The 19,004-nt window shown below is 50.8% G+C and overlaps 1 protein-coding gene across 1 annotated transcript in view; it reads right to left on the reverse strand.

The window, feature by feature from the left end:
• The window catches only part of LOC115537167 (neurexophilin-1), a 21,848-nt gene extending 4,584 nt beyond the window's left edge, over window positions 1–17,264 (reverse strand). Inside the window, exon 1 of the mRNA XM_030348880.1 lies at window positions 16,691–17,264. Coding sequence (XP_030204740.1) covers window positions 16,691–16,747 — 57 coding nt within the window. The 5' untranslated portion in view covers window positions 16,748–17,264. The remainder of the gene's footprint in view (window positions 1–16,690) is intronic.
• Between the last annotated feature and the right edge of the window lie 1,740 nt (window positions 17,265–19,004).

A 19,004-nucleotide genomic window follows, 5' to 3' on the forward strand; every position in this document is an offset into this window, starting at 1 on the left:
GGAGATGGGCTGCTTTGGAATGTCTTCCCCGTGACCCCCTCTCCCTCCTGAGGCAGGGGGATGAGGGGGTGGGGGGGGGGGGGGGGTTTGACGTTTGATGACACGTCCTCTTATTCCCCCGTGCTGTCTGGTGGCTCCGGTTTGATGCCTCCCCCCGCTGCCTGCTGGGCGCGCAGGGAAGCTGCTCTTCCTCTCGGCTCCCGGGGAACCACTTAGGCTCTGCTGCAGCGCGGGGCCTTCAGCGTTCACAGGGCTGCTGGCTGGGGGGGTGGGGGGGGTGGTGGGGGTGGTGGTGGAGGTGGTGGTGGTGGTGGTGGCTGGTGGGGGTGGAGGTGGTGGAGGTGGTGGTGGTGGTGGCTGGTGGGGGTGGAGGTGGTGGTGGTGTTGGTGGAGGTGGTGGTGGTGGTGGTGATGCTGGTGCTGCTGGTGGTGGTGGAGCTGTGGTGGTGGCTGGTGCGGGTGGAGGTGGTGGTGGTGGCTGGTGGGGGTGATGGTGTGGTGCTGGTGGTGGTGGAGGAGGTGGTGGAGGAGGTGGAGGAGGTGGTGGAGGTGGTGGTGGTGGAGGTGGTGGTGGAGGAGATGGTGGTGGTGCTGCTGCTGCTGCTGGTGGTGCTGGTGGTGGAGGTGGTGGTGGTGGTGGTGGTGCTGCTGCTGCTGCTGGTGAGGCTGGTGGTGGAGGTGGTGGTGGTGCTGTTGGCGATGCGTCCTCATTTCGATGAAACTGCCCCTTATCCCTCTTCCCCCCCCCCCATCACCCCCTCACCAGCCATACTCATCCTGATGGACTCTCAGAACTTAGCCCCAACAATGTGTGCGCCTCAGGTTTTGCCAGCGGATAATTCGCCCCTAATGGCGTCTTTGCATTGCCTTTGTATGTATTCCCGCCTCGCCTTAATATTGTTGTGAACGCACCTTAAGGTAGAACCCAATCAGCTCCTCTGTTCCCTAGAGGTCGCCCTGGCCGCTTGCCAGCAGCCTCGGTAATAAACCATCGCACAGGTTTATAGGTTTGATCAACGATCATACTAAATCATTCTTAATATGAACTAATGGCTTCTGAGTATTTGATTCACCCACACACACAGACACACACACGTACACACACACACGTACACACACACACTCTCACACACAGACAGGCAGACACAGACAGACAGACAGATACAACCCCCCCCCCCCCCCCCCCCCCCCCCCCCCCCCCCCACACACACACACACACACACACACACACACACACACACACACACACACACACACACACACACACGATCAGTTTGTGAAAGGAGGGACTAGCCCTCTGAGATGGAAAATTTCCTGATTTGTTTTAAAGAAAACAAAGTGAACACAAATCACTGTTTCGGAAAGAAACAACTGTTTGGTGATTAAGTAATGCATCAACCATGTATAGTTGTGTTTTCTTACTGTCTGTAGGCGGGTAAATCACTTCTCTGAGATTTGCAGGGGAATCCCATACAGCGAGCAAAATGAAAAACCCAGAAAAAGATTCGCTTCGCAGATGGCGTCCTTTTCTTTTGTAGTTTTAAACATGCCGTTAAAATGCAATTATGCAAATAACAATGTTCTGGATAGGGGCGTTAAAGTGACATTACCATAAATAGTATGACATATTTATACAGGCGTAAACGATGATGTCAAAGTTATATCAGCGGTCTCGTTAAAGGTGCAAATGCCTGAACGGGATTGAGATAAGGGAAGGTGTGAGAGTATAATGAGACCTTACGATTTTATAAATGTAGGTTTGCATGGCAGAAATTATGACAGCACGTTGATTTAAATATTTGTATAAGTACAGTTCTGCCACCTTAAAGCAAAAGTAAGCCAACGCTAAACTGAAGATGCTCAAACAACGTGTAGAGCGCCATCTCTGGTGGAACCAGGGAACTGCGACCATTGATCCTGACAAAGTTCAACTCGCCAATCAACAGCAATTGTATGGGACTTGTTTGTTCTTCGGCATATTCGATATCGGTGCTCCATTGCCTAGGTTTCTTCTTCAGTTACAGATCACCCAGACATCACCTAGACACAGACAACCTCCTCTCTACGTTCTACATCTCAAATCTTCACAGCTTTGACCAAAACTAAATTTGAATAAACAACATCAGATTAGACTCAACTTTATCGCCAGTGCAATGAAAGACGCGGTGCGATGCGATGATCTCTCCACCTGATAGTGCAGAGCAGCGTCAACGTCAACAGGGAGTGATCGATGACATCCATGAACGACGCTGAATGAACCGCCTTCGAGGAACACGGGACCACGGTAAAGCCAGCGGTTATGAAAAGCTCTGCAGGCCGCAGGTTCGAGTCCAGCGAGCCGTCCCTAAGGTATACCACACCACATGTACACACACCCGCCGTGCCAAAGCCCTTCTCCCTAACTGCTAACTCTCCGTGAGGGAATATGTTGTTGTTGTGTTGTTTGGCACCAGGATGCGTTGCCGAGTGTGGGCGAGGGACATCGGGGCTGGGAGAGAGGGAGCGGTATAGGGCCTGTATGGATTTAGGCCGGTTCCGCTGGCGTCTGTCGCGAGTGCTAAGTGAGTCAGGGAGTCGGGGGGGGGGTGAGAGGCTCGGGCCGCGGCGCTTTGGAGACCGTGAGTCACTCAGACCTCCGCAACGCCAGCCCCAAGCCTCTGCTGCATGGAGATGCTCCGTGTGTGTGTTTGTGTGTGTGTTAAGTACGCATTCGCATATTGTGTGTGTGTGTGTGTGTTCACACGCACTCGCGTGTGTGTTCACACGCACTCGCATGTGTGTGTGTGTGTGTGTGTGTGTGTGTGTGTGTGTGTGTGTGTGTGCACACTGGCATATGTTCCCGTGATCAGATTTGTATGCTCACACATACATGTGTTTGTGCGTGTGTGTGCATTTGCACCATTTGCATGTTTTTCTAAGCGCTGTGTGCATTTGTGTCCGTGCTTGTGCGTGAGAGTGAGAGAGACAGAGAGGGAGAGAGGGTGTGTGCATACATGCACGTGCATTCCGTGCGTGCGTGCGTGCTTGTGTGCGCTTGCGATTGCGCTCACGGGCGTGTGTGCAGTCGGAGGCGACGGGGATTCTCTTAAGCCTGCCTGTTTCACCAGTAATAATCAGGCCATTAAAGTGACAGGTACAGTTTTAACCCTTCTGTCCCCTGAGGGCCCGTACCGCTTATTGCCCCGACGCCGCGCGGGTCCCAGCAGGGGGCGGGGCCTGCCCGGCCGGCGTGATTGCGCTGGTGCAGGAGCAGCGAAGGCAGGCGCCGAGGTCAGCGTTTATTTCCTTTGTTGTGGAAGTAGACGACTGCTCTTGATTCACAGCCGCAGCGCACGCCTTCCTGTAGTGTGTGCTGTGTGTGTGTGCTGTGTGTGTGTGCTGTGTGTGTGTGTGTGTGTGTGTGTGTGTGTGTGTGTGTGTGTGTGTGTGTGTGTGTGTATGTGTGTGTGTGTGTGTGTGTGTGTGTGTGGTTATGGGGGTTGATCTCAGAGAGGTGTGTGTGTGTGTGTGTGTGTGTGTGTGTGTGTGTGTGTGTGTGTGTGTGTGTGTGTGTGTGTGTGTGTGTGTGTGTGTGTGTGTGTGTGTGTGTGTGTGTGTGTGTGTGTGTGTGTGTGAGGTTATGGGGGGGTTGATGAGCTCCATAAGCGCTCTGGTTGTCCTAGCTGTGGAGTTGAGATCCTCGTCGGCCGACGTGACGGATCCCCTTTTAATAAAAGGGGTGCCCAGACTCCTGAACTGTTCCTCCACGTGTCACCGTTTCATTTACTTCTTCTCTGTCCTCCTTTCCTTCCCTGTCTCCCCTTCTTCCTTGAGACTCTCTCCGTCTGCGTCTGGGAATGGCCCGCTGCAGGAGCCCTACCCGCTGCACCATTAAAGTCTGGGAGACGCCACAGTCTCAGCACTAATTATTCCACCGGCTAGCGGGGGCAACTAAGGGAGGAGAGAGAGAGAGCAGGAGAGAGGGAGAGAGAGAGTCTGTGAGAGAGAGTGAGTGAGTGACTGTGAGAGACGGAGAGAGAGGCAGATAGAGAGAGGAACAGAGTGAGTGAGAGAAAGCGAGTGTGAGTTTGAGAGAGAGGGGCAGAGAGAGAGAGAGAGAGAGACGGCGAGAGAGAGAGAGAGACGGCGAGAGAGGAAGAGACGGCGAGAGAGAGGTAATTTCACAAGAAACAAGCCGTTTGACTCCTAATGAATAATTTACGCCGGCTTCAAGGAGGTCATCCGCTCTCAGATCTACGGCGCGTAAAATGAACACATTGCATTGAGCCATTATTTTTCTCTCTCTTTCTCTCTCTGTATATCTGTCTCTCTCTCTCTCTCCCTTTGTCTAGCTCTCTCTCAGTCTCTCTCTCTCTTTCTCTCTCTGTATATCTGTCTCTCTCTCTCTCCCTTTCTCTAGCTCTCTCTCAGTCTCTCTCTCTCTTTCTCTCTCTGTATATCTGTCTCTCTCTCTCTCCCTTCTCTAGCTCTCTCTCAGTCTCTCTCTCTGTTTCTCTCTCGGCCTCTCTCTCTCCAAGTCTCTTAGTCTCTCTCTCACTCTCAATCCTTCTTTATTTTTTCCAATTTCTTTCTTTTCTCCTCCCCCTCGCTCCTCCCTCCCGCCCCTCCCTTCCCTTCCCTCCCTCTCCTCCCACCCTCCCCCCCCCCCCCCCCCCCCCCAGCCTCCGACAGCTCATCTCGGACAGGTTGGCCTGCGTTGCCGTGGTCTCCACGGAGACGCTCCTCGTTCTGTATGCGGCGGGAGAAGCCTGCCGCCGAATTGGCTATCAAATTTTTACATTATACGATATCGACAAGGTGGGAGGGGGGGAGGCGGGGGGGCAGGGGGGGGGGGGTGGTCACCGAAGCAGGTCCAGAGTGAGGATGGAGAATGTTGTGGGGGGGGGAAGGGGGGTGGGATGGGGGGGTGGTGGATGAGAGAGAGAGAGGGGTCTCTCTCCAGGGAATGGAGAAACTACAGCTGTAGAGGATGAGGCGATCAAAGCTCTACTCCATCATGGACAGACCTCATGATGACACGACGTGTGCCACTGTTTGCATAACTTCTGAAGCTGAGCGTGTAGACACGGGCTCTCCAGGGGCCCCTCCATGCGTTCATGTATTGGGGGGGGCCTCTCGTCACGTTGTGGAGGGGACGTCGGTGAACGTGTGGGATCTCGATGACAGGAATTCAAATCGATCTTGTGTGATTTGCGTTCTTGATCACACAGACTGTTTACATTTACATTCAGGGCGTTTAGCAGACTCTTTTATCCAAAGCGACTTACAATAACTGCATTTGTCAGAAGGAAGAGAAACAAAAATATATCGCTGTCGGTTTATAGAGCCAAGTGGCAAGCACTAACAATCAATATAATGGGTAACCCATTCCCCGTATACAACAAAGATAGCTAGGATAAGATGCTGCACAATGCTAAGTAGTATTTTGAGCCAGGAAAAACGTAATTTGAAGTGCCAGGACAACATACAATAAATGCTTACATCAAGTGCCAGCCTATGTCTCTCAATGTGTGCAGGAGGCGTGGAACTACAGACAGAGCTGTACATTTCAGCCCAGAAATTGCAATAATCACACACAACACAACACAACACAACGCGATGGCCACTGAAGGACTGTTCCTGGTTCTATGGCTCCACATGCTTTCATGTGGTTCTGACGACAGCAGAACAATGGTTCTAAACGGTTTCAGCAGACTGCATCGTTCAACCGTTTGAGAGGTGAGTGCCGCAGAGTGAAGCCACTGAACACTGAACGAGAAACACAAATCTCTTAGTTGTTAAAGTTTTTGCCATTGTCGTTTGTTCTTTCTCTTCTGTCCTCCGAAATGACATTCATGGCCTTGCGAAAAACAGAGGTGGAACGAGGCCGAGCCCTTACCGAATGCAGCAGGCAGCCTGATGTTTCCCCACTCCTAATGGTCGCACTGCATAGAAACCTCCACTCGAGAAGCACTGTGTGTGTCTCTGTGTGTGTGTGTGTGTCTGTGTGTGTGTGTGTGTGTGTGTGTGTGTCTGCTCTACGGTTGACCATGGAATCACTCCTCCATCATTAAAAGCAAAAACACAGAATCTGAGCACATGCTGGCGAGCTCCACTCCACACGGATGTCGGAGCTGAACAGGCTGTTTACCGATCCAGAAAGAATTGACAACACAAATGGACCACTGCTCTCTCTCTCTCTCTCTCTCTCTCTCTCTCTCTCTCTCTCTCTCTCTCTCTCTCTCTCTCTCTCTCTCTCTCTCTCTCTCTCTCTCTCTCTCTCTCTCTCTCTCTCTCTCTCTCTCTCTCTCTCTCTTCCGTCTCTCTGTTTTCTCTCTCTCTCTCTCTCTCTCGCCCTCTCTCTCATCTCTCTGTTTCGTGGTGTAACCCGTAGGTAGCTTAGGGGCCTGGACACACAGAATGAGGTTGAATATCATATGAGAGAATCATTGGTCGGTTTGTGTTCCGATGGATGACGAAACGCACGACACAGCGAAAATAAGCAGATTCCGGTAAAGAAATTCAAGGAGAAGTTCACGGACAAGGCTGGCAGGAAATGCTTATTGCCAATGGCCTCACAGGAAATTAAATAAATCACAGCGTTGCGTCGTCCGTATTGTGATTGGTTGATCAAGGCCGGAGTCTGTGTGGGCTGTGGGGGGATTTAAACGGGTCACGTAACCGTCAGGTTGAGTTTCTTTTCTAAACGTGTTCTCATCCTCACGGCAGCCTCTCCTTTGCCTGTGACATCTTTGTTAAATGTGGTGTGTCTCCGTGGAAGGCTCTGTGCTGAGTAACTGTGTCCATCGGGGGGGTCCTGTCCCCCACCTGGCCCCATCCCCTCACCTGGTCCCATCCACACCTGGTCCCATCCACACCTGGTCCCAGCCCTTCCCCTAGTCCCACCTGGTCCAACCCCAACCTGGTCCCACCAGGCGAGGCTGACGTCCCACAGTCGTACCCGGACGCCTGGGTTCCGGGGTGTGGATCTCTGTGATCGCCCGCGGGCGCGAGCTCGGGGGAACGTTTCTATAATAAGAACGTATTGTTTGGAGAGAAACAGGTGTCACATCCTGCGTGACTGCCGGTCTCCGGTGTGGGAGCTTTCCGCGCCGCTCGAAACTCACGTGGCGTACCTTTTGGTGACGTCAGCGTCTTTATGGGGTTCAGCTCAGTTGTGTACGCTGTGTAGGATGTAGAGCGGGACGACTTGTGACCAGAAGGTTGCTAGTTTGATCACTGAACAAGACGCCTCTCCCTGACTGCTCCTGGTGAGCTGGCTGTCTCATAGCCTGTTTGACTCTGCCGTTGGTGAGTGAATATATACCGTGGTAAGACGCTTTGGATGGAAGCATCTGATGCTCTACCTACTAAGGGTACAGCATTTTATTTGTACCTAAAATGTACACCTCCTAAAACATTCTTCTTTAGACTCTAAAATGGTTATCCATCCGCTCATTCATGTCTCACAGGAAGGGGACATTGTCAAGTAAAACCCATTCAGTTGAAACCAGTTTTGTTTGGGTCTACGTCCGGCTAAAACGCCGTTACAGAGTGGTGGTTTCCAAAAGGCTGCGCACCCTAGCTTGAGCCAGTCTGACGTGGGTCGGGCCCCGCCCCCATGGACCCGATGTGTCCGTCATTCTAAAATCCACGAGCGTCACGACTGCTCAGAGCACCTTTCCCTGAAACTCGTGGACAGAAGCTCTCCTGCTGAAAGCGAGGGTTTACTCACCCTTTAATCTATTTTTACACAAACGGCATTCATGTCTGTACTACTAATGGCCTATCAAAACACCCCCTTTGTGCTGGGAATAATTAATTCAATGTGGTTTAGTACAACGACAGGTTTGCATAAACAAAATAAAAAGCACAACATCCAGCTTTTAGCGATTGAATACCATTTCAGGAGATCATGTTTTTTCATGATGTTGCCATGTTTGATGTAATCTTCCAGTCGGGTAGCGATGAGTCCTGCAGTGCACTGTGAAAGGCCCTGCTCTCGGTGACGGCCGGGAGACCGTGACAGCCGTTGGAGCACCTCTTTCAAATCCATCAGCCTCCCCAGGTCCCCAATCCCCTCCCTAATATAGTCGGGTTATAAATGAAAGCTGCCATTCCCAGAAAACCGTCGGTTCGTGGAAATGCTCGCCGTACGACCGTATACCCTTACCCTTCCCCCCCCCTCTTCCTCGCTCCGTAACTTTGCTGCAGTTCTGCTTTCGCACAACGCAGTTGTTCACACTTCCGCTGCGTCTCTCCTTACTTGTTAACGGTTGTCATTTGTTTACAAGACTCGCCTAAGATGGGAGAAGGGAGAGAATAGAAACAAAACTTAATTTGTCTCCTATTTTTAGTTGGTTTCCCCACGTGCGAGTCACATGACCCTTCATCAGATTCCTCACCCCCTCCCTCCTCCCACCCCCCTTGGCGGTTTGTTGAAGCCATATCCTCTCACACATCTGCCGCCGCGAGGCCACTGAAGGCAGACACAATCTACTCTGGATTTATATATATATATATATATATCCATACATCTGCACCTCTGCTCTCCGTCTCGCAGAGAGTGATGTCCCGGTTAATTGCGGTGTTTGGTCCGGACAATGTATTGTGTCTCGAGGCAGAGCCGAACTGTCAGATTTAGGCTCACTTCCCTTCTCTATATCTTTCTCTCTATCTCTCGTTCCTTATCTCTTGCTCTCTGTCTGTCTCTCTCCGTCTGTCCGTCTGTCCGTCTCTCTGTCTCTCTGTCTCTCTGTCTCTCTCTCTCTCTCTCTTTCCCCCCCCCCTGCTGGCTGTGCGGTTGTTTGGGTCGGGGGGACATCCGGAGGAGTGTGTGCAGGTATAGGGGCCCTTCTGGCTATGTCTCAGGGGTAGGGGCCCTTCCTGCTGTGTCTCAGGGGTAGGGGCCCTTCTGGCTATGTCTCAGGGGTAGGGGCCCTTCTGGCTGTGTCTCAGGGGTAGGGGCCCTTCTGGCTATGTCTCAGGGGTAGGGGCCCTTCTGGCTATGTCTCAGGGGTAGGGGCCCTTCTGGCTATGTCTCAGGGGTAGGGGCCCTTCTGGCTATGTCTCAGGGGTAGGGGCCCTTCCTGCTGTGTCTCAGGGGTAGGGGCCCTTCTGGCTATGTCTCAGGGCTATGGGCCCTTCTGGCTGTGTCTCAGGGGTAGGGGCCCTTCTGGCTGTGTCTCAGGGGTAGGGGCCCTTCTGGCTGTGTCTCAGGGGTAGGGGCCCTTCTGGCTGTGTCTCAGGGGTAGGGGCCCTTCTGGCTGTGTCTCAGGGGTAGGGGCCCTTCTGGCTATGTCTCGGGTAGGGGCCCTTCTGGCTATGTCTCAGGGGTAGGGGCCCTTCTGGCTATGTCTCAGGGGTAGGGGCCCTTCTGGCTATGTCTCAGGGGTAGGGGCCCTTCCTGCTGTGTCTCAGGGGTAGGGGCCCTTCTGGCTATGTCTCAGGGCTATGGGCCCTTCTGGCTGTGTCTCAGGGGTAGGGGCCCTTCTGGCTGTGTCTCAGGGGTAGGGGCCCTTCTGGCTGTGTCTCAGGGGTAGGGGTCCTTCTGTCTGTGTCTCAGCTGTGGACTATGGGCCCTTCTGGCTGTGTCTCAGGGGTAGGGGCCCTTCTGGCTATGTCTCAGGGCTAGGGGCCCTTCTGTCTGTGTCTCAGCTGTGCACTATGGGCCCTTCTGGCTGTGTCTCAGCTGTGGACTATGGGCCCTTCTGGCTATGTCTCAGGGGTAGGGGCCCTTCTGGCTGTGTCTCAGGGGTAGGGGCCCTTCCGGCTATGTCTCAGGGGTAGGGGCCATTCTGGCTGTGTCTCAGGGGTAGGGGCCCTTCTGGCTATGTCTCATGGGTAGGGGCCCTTCTGGCTGTGTCTCAGGGGTAGGGGCCCTTCTGGCTATGTCTCAGGGGTAGGGGCCCTTCCTGCTGTGTCTCAGGGGTAGGGGCCCTTCCGGCTATGTCTCAGGGGTAGGGGCCCTTCTGGCTATGTCTCAGGGGTAGGGGCCCTTCTGGCTGTGTCTCAGGGGTAGGGGCCCTTCTGGCTGTGTCTCAGGGGTAGGGGCCCTTCTGGCTATGTCTCAGGGCTAGGGGCCCTTCTGGCTGTGTCTCAGCTGTGCACTAGGGGCCCTTCTGGCTATGTCTCAGGGGTAGGGGCCCTTCTGGCTGTGTCTCAGCTGTGCACTATGGGCCCTTCTGGCTATGTCTCAGGGGTAGGGGCCCTTCTGGCTATGTCTCAGGGGTAGGGGCCCTTCTGGCTGTGTCTCAGCTGTGCACTATGGGCCCTTCTGGCTGTGTCTCAGGTATAGTGGGAGCCGTGTCTCTGCATATCTAACGTTGTTTATCATCGCCCGGGCAGGAAGTCACGTGACCCGTCTGTTATGACTGCCGCTTCCCTGCCCATGTATATTGCTTCTTTATCCCCCCCGAATCACCCCCCCCCACACCCACCATGTATATTGCCTCTCTCTCTCTCTCTTTCCTGACCCCCCCCACCCACCATGTATATTGCCTCTTTGTCGCCCCCCACCCACCACCACCCTTTTCCCTCTCCTATTCCCCCCGTGATGGGGGGATAAACTGGTATGTTTCTAGGTATCGGTCTTTTATTGACTCTGTGCTGTGGATGCGTTACGGCTGCAGTTCCCGTGGTTCGCATGAAACCTTAACACAAACCACGGCAGTGCACGCGAGGGACGCGTAAACAGGTTCACAATCGACCGCATCTCGTGCAAGCCTCCACGTCTCAGTATAAAGACCCAGCCAGGGAGAGCTACACAAATACACACACACACACGACGACACAAATGGGGTCTTAACCAGGGACAGCGCTTGTTAAGATAACAACAACGTAAGCCCTTTCCTGTAGGGCTCGGACCTTATCAGCCGCTGTGTTCGTTTGTACACGCCGTGCCGCCGCCGCCGCATCTGCTGCTGCTGGTCAAGTGGACTCTGCGGTTCTGCTAACAAGCACCTTCACCTTGACGCAGGCTTTTGTTGTGCCTTTATGCGTCGCCGGGCTCCCTCCGTCTTCTTTCTCTGCTTGTTGTCCTCCCTCTCTCTAGCCTAATGCATGCATATGTGTTTGCGCGTTTGTGCTTGTGTAACTTAGTACTTGGGGTTTGTGCTAGTGTTTGTGTGGGCAAGTGCGCGTGTGCTTGTGTGCGTGTGTGTGCTTGTGTGTGGATGGATTTATGTGTGCTTTTGCTTGTATGTGGTTGTGTGTGTGTGTGTGAGCGTGTGTGTTTGCTTGTTTGTGGGTGGGTGTATGGGATGTGTGTGTGCTTGTGTGTGCTTGTGTGTCGTGTTGGTGTGGGAGCGTGTGTGTATGTGTGTCCTTGTGCGTGGGTGTGGGTCAGGGCTGAACGATATGGTGAAATAATCGAATTTCAAATATTGTGACAGATATTGCTGTGACAAACTATCAGTGGGAGAGATAATTTTTACATTTTTCCTTTTCAATGAAGAAACAATTAAAATCAAGATGTCACGTTTGTTGGGGAGAAAAAAAGTATTTTGTCCAGGGCAGATCTGAAGCACTACACTACTGATTTAATATGGTATACATTTTAGACATATTTTTACCGTATCGAAAAAATTGCAATTCCTTCAATTTGCACTTGGCCATTTTGATAACATTTTGAATCATTTTTCAGCCCTGTGTGTGTGTGTGTGTGTGTGTGTGTGTGTGTGTGTGTGTGTGTGTGTGTGTGTGTGTGTGTGTGTGTGTGTGTGTGTGTGTGTGTGTGTGTGTGTGTGTGTGTGTGTGTGTGTGTGTGTGTGTGCGCTTTCAGTACCCATTTTACGTGTGTAGTTTAAACAAGTAATCGCGCTTTGTAGAGGCAGGGAGAAATACAAGTAGAGGGAACGGTGTTAAGTATGTCACATCATCCCTCAAACAGGATCATCAAGAAAAATAAATAAAACTGGATCATCAAGAGGATACGAAAACACAGACAACAACGCATTAATCCACACTCCCGCTTTCAAAAAAGAACGGGAATTAGTATTCAGCCACGGTGCTGCGTTGTGTGTTCAAAATTAACCTTAGCAAGCGTCTGCCTCGGAACCGCAAGGCCCTCCCTTCGGGTTGGCAGATGTGTACGATGTCCTCCGTACATATGACACTCTGCAAACAAGGGCGGCAACCTCGGCCGCCCTGTTTGCTGTGGGTCCGGGGCGGTACCGGGCAGCTGTCTCCCTGCGCTAGCGCGTTCACGAGGACTTGCGGCGCGATAAATTCGCTCGAGTTGAAATATTTCAATTTTTCCCGCGACATTCGCGTGATGACAGCCAATCAGCGTTCAACAGCGTGGCCACTGAGTGACATGTGTAACGTAACGGCCAAACAGCGTTCAACCGGCCAACCGTTCCCTGCAGTGCAGTCCAGGGGTGAACCGCAGCAAATTTGCCTGACAAAACTTGCACAGCAACAGTTTATGATTTTTCGTGGGAAAAAACGTGGGCGACAACGCGAACGGGCGACAAATGTGTCTTTTGGTGTGAACGCACCTCAGCGCTGCTGTCCTTAAACAAGATAGTTTGGGGTCTAGTTGGAACTACTGTTGGTTCTGAAGGGTTTCTGTACGTTTTGCGTTGATTCAGGGTTTCACTGAACTACGACTCTCTCCCTGCAGTCCTCGGAGTAGGGAGGGGTATCATCGACGAGAAATCCCATGATGCATTGTGGTGCATGAGGTTTACGTAACGCCAGTTGGAGAGTGAAATGAACATTGATCTGAACATCTTTCATGTTTACAGTATAAGTAGCACTATTTATGGTTTTCTTAACGTTGATTATTAATTGACGTTTCGGCTCCAATTCGGCTCCATTTCGGTACTTATTTTGACAAATAACGCAATTTCCTATTATGCGCCAGTATTTAAGGGTGACTTTTTCTGACATCCGTCTGTGTTTGTAAAATCGGGAATATTTCTGGTATAATCCTGACGATAATGTGTGTGACATTTATTTTAATTTTTTGGGGGGATCCATAGACTTTTATTGCCACAACACGACTAAAGTGCCTCATCAAAACCACCCAAAACATTAACTGGTCCGCCCTTTATGGCGCGACGTTAGGCACAAGATATGGGAGGAAAAAACGAGTTATTAAAAGAAAGATGAGGAAGATATGAAGATATTGTCCATACGATATGATGGTGTTGGGATTGTGTCACATCCCAGCTGCCACATCTGTATCCTATGGGCCTTATGCAAGACAAGAACCAACCACAACCCCTCCTCCTCTGGGATCCATAGCAAGCAGAGGCATCCCAGCCTCTCCCAACCACAAAGGCAGTGAACCTCGGTCGCACCCGGAGCATTCTCCTCCGTTTGTGAAGCGATAGAGACTAAACGGCAGACAGCAAATCTGCCTCATTCCACAAACCGTTTTTGTTTTAAGGAGCGAGGCGTGTGCAATTCCATATCTTTCATTCTGTCGACGTCTACAATGAAACCAACCCCCGGTGCATAAATCATTTTCTCCCGCGCACAAGGGCTTGTCTGTGTAGATAACGGCAGCCTGGCGCCCGTTTCTTCTGGGTGGCGAACTTCCCATTGTTGTCCCCCCCCGAAAAACACATTAAAACAAGGCGCCCTGCCGTCGGTTCACTCAGGTGGGCTTTTGTTTCCTGAAAACCTTTTTTCGTCTCAAGGCACAACGCCAACAGCAGGTGCTACTGTGTACGAACCAGGCTGTGGGTTCACCTCCTCTACCTCGGCTGAAACCCGGTGTTTCAGGGAGACACGACCGTTGATTAATCACCCAACGCCAGCCGGCCTTGTCCCTTTTTCAGAAGGTTACAGCGGCGGCAGTAGCCCAGGAGGTAGAGCGGGCTGGGCTGGTAACCGGGAAGGTAGCTAGTCCGATCCCCGGCTCCTCCTAGCCGAGTGTCGAGGTGTCCCTGAGCGAGACACCTCACCCTGACCGCCCCCAACGAGCTGGCAGGCACCCTGCATGCTTGACTCCGCGGTTAGTGTTTGAATGTGTGGATTAACGGTTGAAAGTCGCTTTGGATGAAAGCGTCCACAAAATCCCCTAAATGTTGATGTGCAGCATAAGTAGCGGGGGTCGAGATGCCTTGCTCAACCGCTGACTGGCACAACGGGTCTTATTATTGCTCAACTCGTCGTCGTCACGACTCACATGTTGCGATTCCTTTTTGCTGAACGTCTGAGTGTGTTTTACTGTCGTGATGACGCGCCGGTTCTCGCGGCAGGCCCCTACCGACGGCATTATAAGAGTCACGATCTCACCGCGGCCCTTTGTAGTCTGGGTGTAGGGCCATGGGATGACACTGGGACACTGGGGAGGTTTTCACCACCAGTCAACTCGAAATCAAGTGAATGCCATTGTAACGGACTGAGGTGGAGACAGTCCATTACAATAGTGTTCACCTGATTGGTGGTCATCTTTACTAATTCACGGAAAAGTAATTGCTAGGCTTATCTTGCACCAAACACATTAGCTTAAAACTGTTTTGTTTTTTTGGTTTTAGCCCCCCAAAAAAGGCTAAAACCTGTGTTTGAGCCCAGATACGAAGTTAGGTGATGCTATTGTAATGGTTTGTAATGGTTTTCACCTCAGTCCATTACAATAGCATTCACTGACTGTACTCATCTCTGCCATTGTTTTACAATGTCTCTCACTTTACCACATCATTTCAGCAAATGACCTCGACCTGCACAGACTATAGGTTATATTGTGTGCCACTGCAATGGACTGTGCCAGTTTAAGATCACAGCTACCCTGCGTCACCGGATAAACTATGGTTAGGGTGAGGGACTCCCAGCCAGAAGGGGCTGGTTTGAAGCCCACTATCCCGCAGTCTACAGGTTGGCAAAACGAACATAGGTTGGTGAATCATAAATGTGCAGACTAGATGTATCTACAATTAGCCGGCCTTCTCATGCAGAGCCAGGCAGACCATATGTGTTTGGTGTCAGGCTAGGAGTCTATAGGAAACCTTATAAAGCTGCCCAGAAACATATAGCTTCCTCTGGGCTCAAATTAAACTCACGTCCAGGGTTCTAGTGCTCTAAAACAACATTTGAGAAACCATTTAGTTCATTAAAATCTAATTGAGTCTGTCTGCAGAGTGTCAGAGAAAGAAATATAGCTGAGACAGTTGCCGAGTATAAACATAAGGAACTCAAGCAGTCAATTAGGCAACTCAATTATTATTCATGAATCCGAAAGCTGACAGAATAATTAGATTGTGAACGGTGACTGATGGCTGTTTACAAAGATCCCTGTGATTATTGCAGTAACTCTGTGTACTTTTTTTATTTGGTCTCTGATAAAATCGTCCTAAACGATTCTTTTAATGCAAGATAAGCCCAGTAATTACTCTTACCCGACTTAGTAAATAACATATGCCTAGGTTGATGCAGAACATGTCGACCTCAAAAGCCTACAGATTTAATACCAGAAATAGCCCCAAGCTACGGGAAGATGTTGACATACATGTTACATCTGCGCTTTTGGTTAACGTTTTATTGCTAATTATTTTAATAATCCAAGAAATATCGTGCACAGACCTTCCCAGCTATGGTAGGGTTAGGTATAAAAGACCATAACAGCATTAATAAGGAAGCCTACGAATTATAAACCCTCACGATATACATGATGATCCTGCGAAGTGGTGACGGATCAACGGGAGGACTTAACTTTAGATCTGAAAAACTCAGTCAGTGAGAAATTGATAAGTCATTGTCACGTCTGATGAGCTGAAGTGTACCGACTTCATGGAGTGGACCCGGGAATTGTGGAGTGAACCCGGGTATCGTACCGTGGGCCTGATGACGACTCACACCGCAAGGTCAACCCTGGAGTGACGCGGACAGGCGCGTAAAGACGCAACTCATCAGTCGTGAGGAGTTTGTCTATTAAGGAGTTTCCAGATACACTTTTCTCATCAATCTGTTGTCAGAAAAAGTTTGCGCTTCAAACAGGCCGTATACAAGCTATTACAACTTAAACGGAGGACATTTAGTTCACATTTTAATTTTCAATATCATATTATCAATATATAATATGATCACTCTTGGAGTTACAACAGATCGATTTTAGACATCTTTAATTGTACAAATACGTAAGAATATTTTCGCTTTGGTGAGAGCTATTTTGGTTATTAATTGACAGTGCGTTCATGAATCGGGGCTTTTCGTTCCGTAAGGGTAAATCTGATGTCAGCACACCTGTCTCTCCTCGCCTTACACTCATCTGTCAATCAAACCCCGGGCTCGTGTGTGTGTGTGTGTGTGTGTGTGTGTGTGTGTGTGTGTGTGTGTGTGTGTGTGTGTGTGTGTGTGTGTGTGTGTGTGTGTGTGTGTGTGTGTGTGTGTGTGTGTGTGTGTGTGTGTGTGTGTTAAAAATGCGTGTGTGCGTGTTAAAAATGCGTGTGTGAATACTATAGCGCTTCAGCACGTGCGAGATCCGCGAATCTCGGCGCCTACACACACACACACACACACACACACACACACACACACACACACACACACACACACACACACACACACACACACACACACACACACACACACACACACACACACACACACACACACACACACACACACACGGTAGACCCGAAGCGTAACGGACAGGGCGGGAGCCGTGTCCACGGCCAAGGGGAGCGCGCGCGGGAGCCTCGGCATGACCGAGACAACTTTTAACACACGAGCACCCGGTAGTTCCCCGTTCGGTACTCACCAGACAAGCGGTTCCGTTGAGGATGAGGGCGATGAAGCCGCGGTTGGAGCGCGTCATCCTGGCACGCGGACCCCTCGGTTCACCCCGGTAAATTCCTCCAAAAAAAATAAAGAAAAGGGCTTCAAGAAGACTCTATTCCTATTCCGGCACCGTTATACCGCAAAACTAACGCACGGCGTCCCATCATCTCCGGAGGCGGTGATTCCGTCAACTGCTGCGCTTTGGGCACAGCTCTGGAGCGTGCTGCTGCCGCCCGGTGTCCGCGCGCCGATCCGCGGGTTCGAGGAGTCAGATGAGCGCGATCATAGAAATCCATAGGTTGATGGAGGAAGGAGAAGAGCGGCGGGAGACTTTATGATCCATTGCAACAACAAACAAAAATCAAACTGCCGCACGAAATCCCCTCGATTGAGTGCGAATGTGAGTGTGTGAGCTGCGATAGTATCGCGCGGTTTCGGACCCTCTGGGATGGAGCGGATGGCGGGAGCTGATCGCTCATCTCGTCGTGGGTAGACTGGCAAGAGCTCACACATTTGCGTTGACGTTTAAACAGTTCTCTCTCTCTCTCTCTCTCTCTCTCTCTCTCTCTCTCTCTCTCTCTCTCTCTCTCTCTCTCTCTCTCTCTCTCTCTCTCTCTCTCTCTCTCTCTCTCTCTCTCTCTCTCTCTCTCTCTCTCTCTCTCTCTCTCTCTCTCTCTCTCTCTCTCTCTCTCTCTCTCTCTCTCTCTCTCTCTCTCTCTCTCTCTCTCTCTCTCTCTCTCTCTCTCTCTCTCTCCTCTCTCTCTCTCTCTTCCCCCCCGTGTCTGCCTCTCGACCCCCTCCCTCCATGTGTGTCTCTCTCTCTCCCCACCCATCCTCCAAGTTCCCTTTTCTCTCTTCCCGCCATTTACAAACCTATAGTCTCGCTGGCCGCTTCCCTCAATAGTGGGAGAGTCAAAGTGATCGATTATATGGGCTGTGTCGGCCTATTACGCAATAGTCGACCAATTTAATTCCCCTATATCTCCCCTCTCCCCGGGGATCGATCGCCCTCCGATAGCGCGAGGACACGGCGCAAGTTTGAATATTAGGTCAAAGTGCTAGAAGCAGATCAACATGAAAGGAAATGCGCAGTAGTCGTAGTAGTGGTAGTGATTTATATATTTAGCTTTGCGCCAAATGCAGATTTTGCCTATAATAAAACGATTTATTTTGTGATTGACAAATGTGATTGACCAATGCACATTCGTGCATTGGTCGACTCGTTTTCATGGTTTAACCAATAACCGTGTCGCATGTGATATATTTCTGACAGCTTTTTTCTTCTTGTTATTGTTATTGTTGTTGTGGTTCTTCTTCTTCTTGTTTGAGGAAGCTCCTTGTTGTGATTCCATTGGTTTTCCGCGCCTGTTAATACCGAGGCGTTATCTGCCTCGCGCCGTAGGTTAAAGGTTAATTTATCCGGGGCCAGGGGTTAATTGACCCTTCCTTGGATAATGTCAACGCCTCCGGCCGGGGCCGGGTTAGGGGTGAGGGCCTCGCAGCGTGGGGCACGGCACCGTGGTGAGGAATTAAACATGATGGAGACACACACACACACACACACACACACGTAAATAAATACACACACGTAAATACACACACGTAAATACACACACACGTAGGCTACACGTAAATACACACACGTAAATACACACAGACGTAAACACACACACACACACATACACACACACACACACACACACACACACACACACACACACACACACACACACACACACACACACACACGTAAATACACACACGTAAATACACACACACGTAGGCTACACGTAAATACACACAGACGTAAACACACACACACACACACACACACACACACACACACACACACACACACACACACACTCCTTATTGCAATGATGCACGGGGACACAGTGAGAGATCTCTTCCCCCGTTTTTTTGTTATATTATTCAGATATTTAGCGCCTTCCCGCCTCTTTATTTGTGAACTCTTTGGGAGAGGAGCAGGAGCAGCCTATAAAGGGATCTGCGCTCCCTGACGCCCCATCGGAGGAGACAGCAGCCGTAATAAAACGCCTTTACGCACGGAGCATGTTCATTCAGCCGCGTACTTTCACTCCGCGCGACATAATTATAGGGCCATAACTCTATCGGTATACTCTCAGGGGAAGACACACACATACACACACACACGCGTGGCCTTGATATTTTCCTGCTCGCTTAAAATAAGCAGGCCTAAGATCTCTCCCATTAAAGACCGACGAGAAGAGTTTACAGATGAGGATGACGGGTATCAGCGTGGCAAACTGAAT

This window comes from Gadus morhua, chromosome 2 (assembly GCF_902167405.1).
Source record: "Gadus morhua chromosome 2, gadMor3.0, whole genome shotgun sequence".
In the NCBI taxonomy this organism is placed as follows: domain Eukaryota; kingdom Metazoa; phylum Chordata; class Actinopteri; order Gadiformes; family Gadidae; genus Gadus; species Gadus morhua.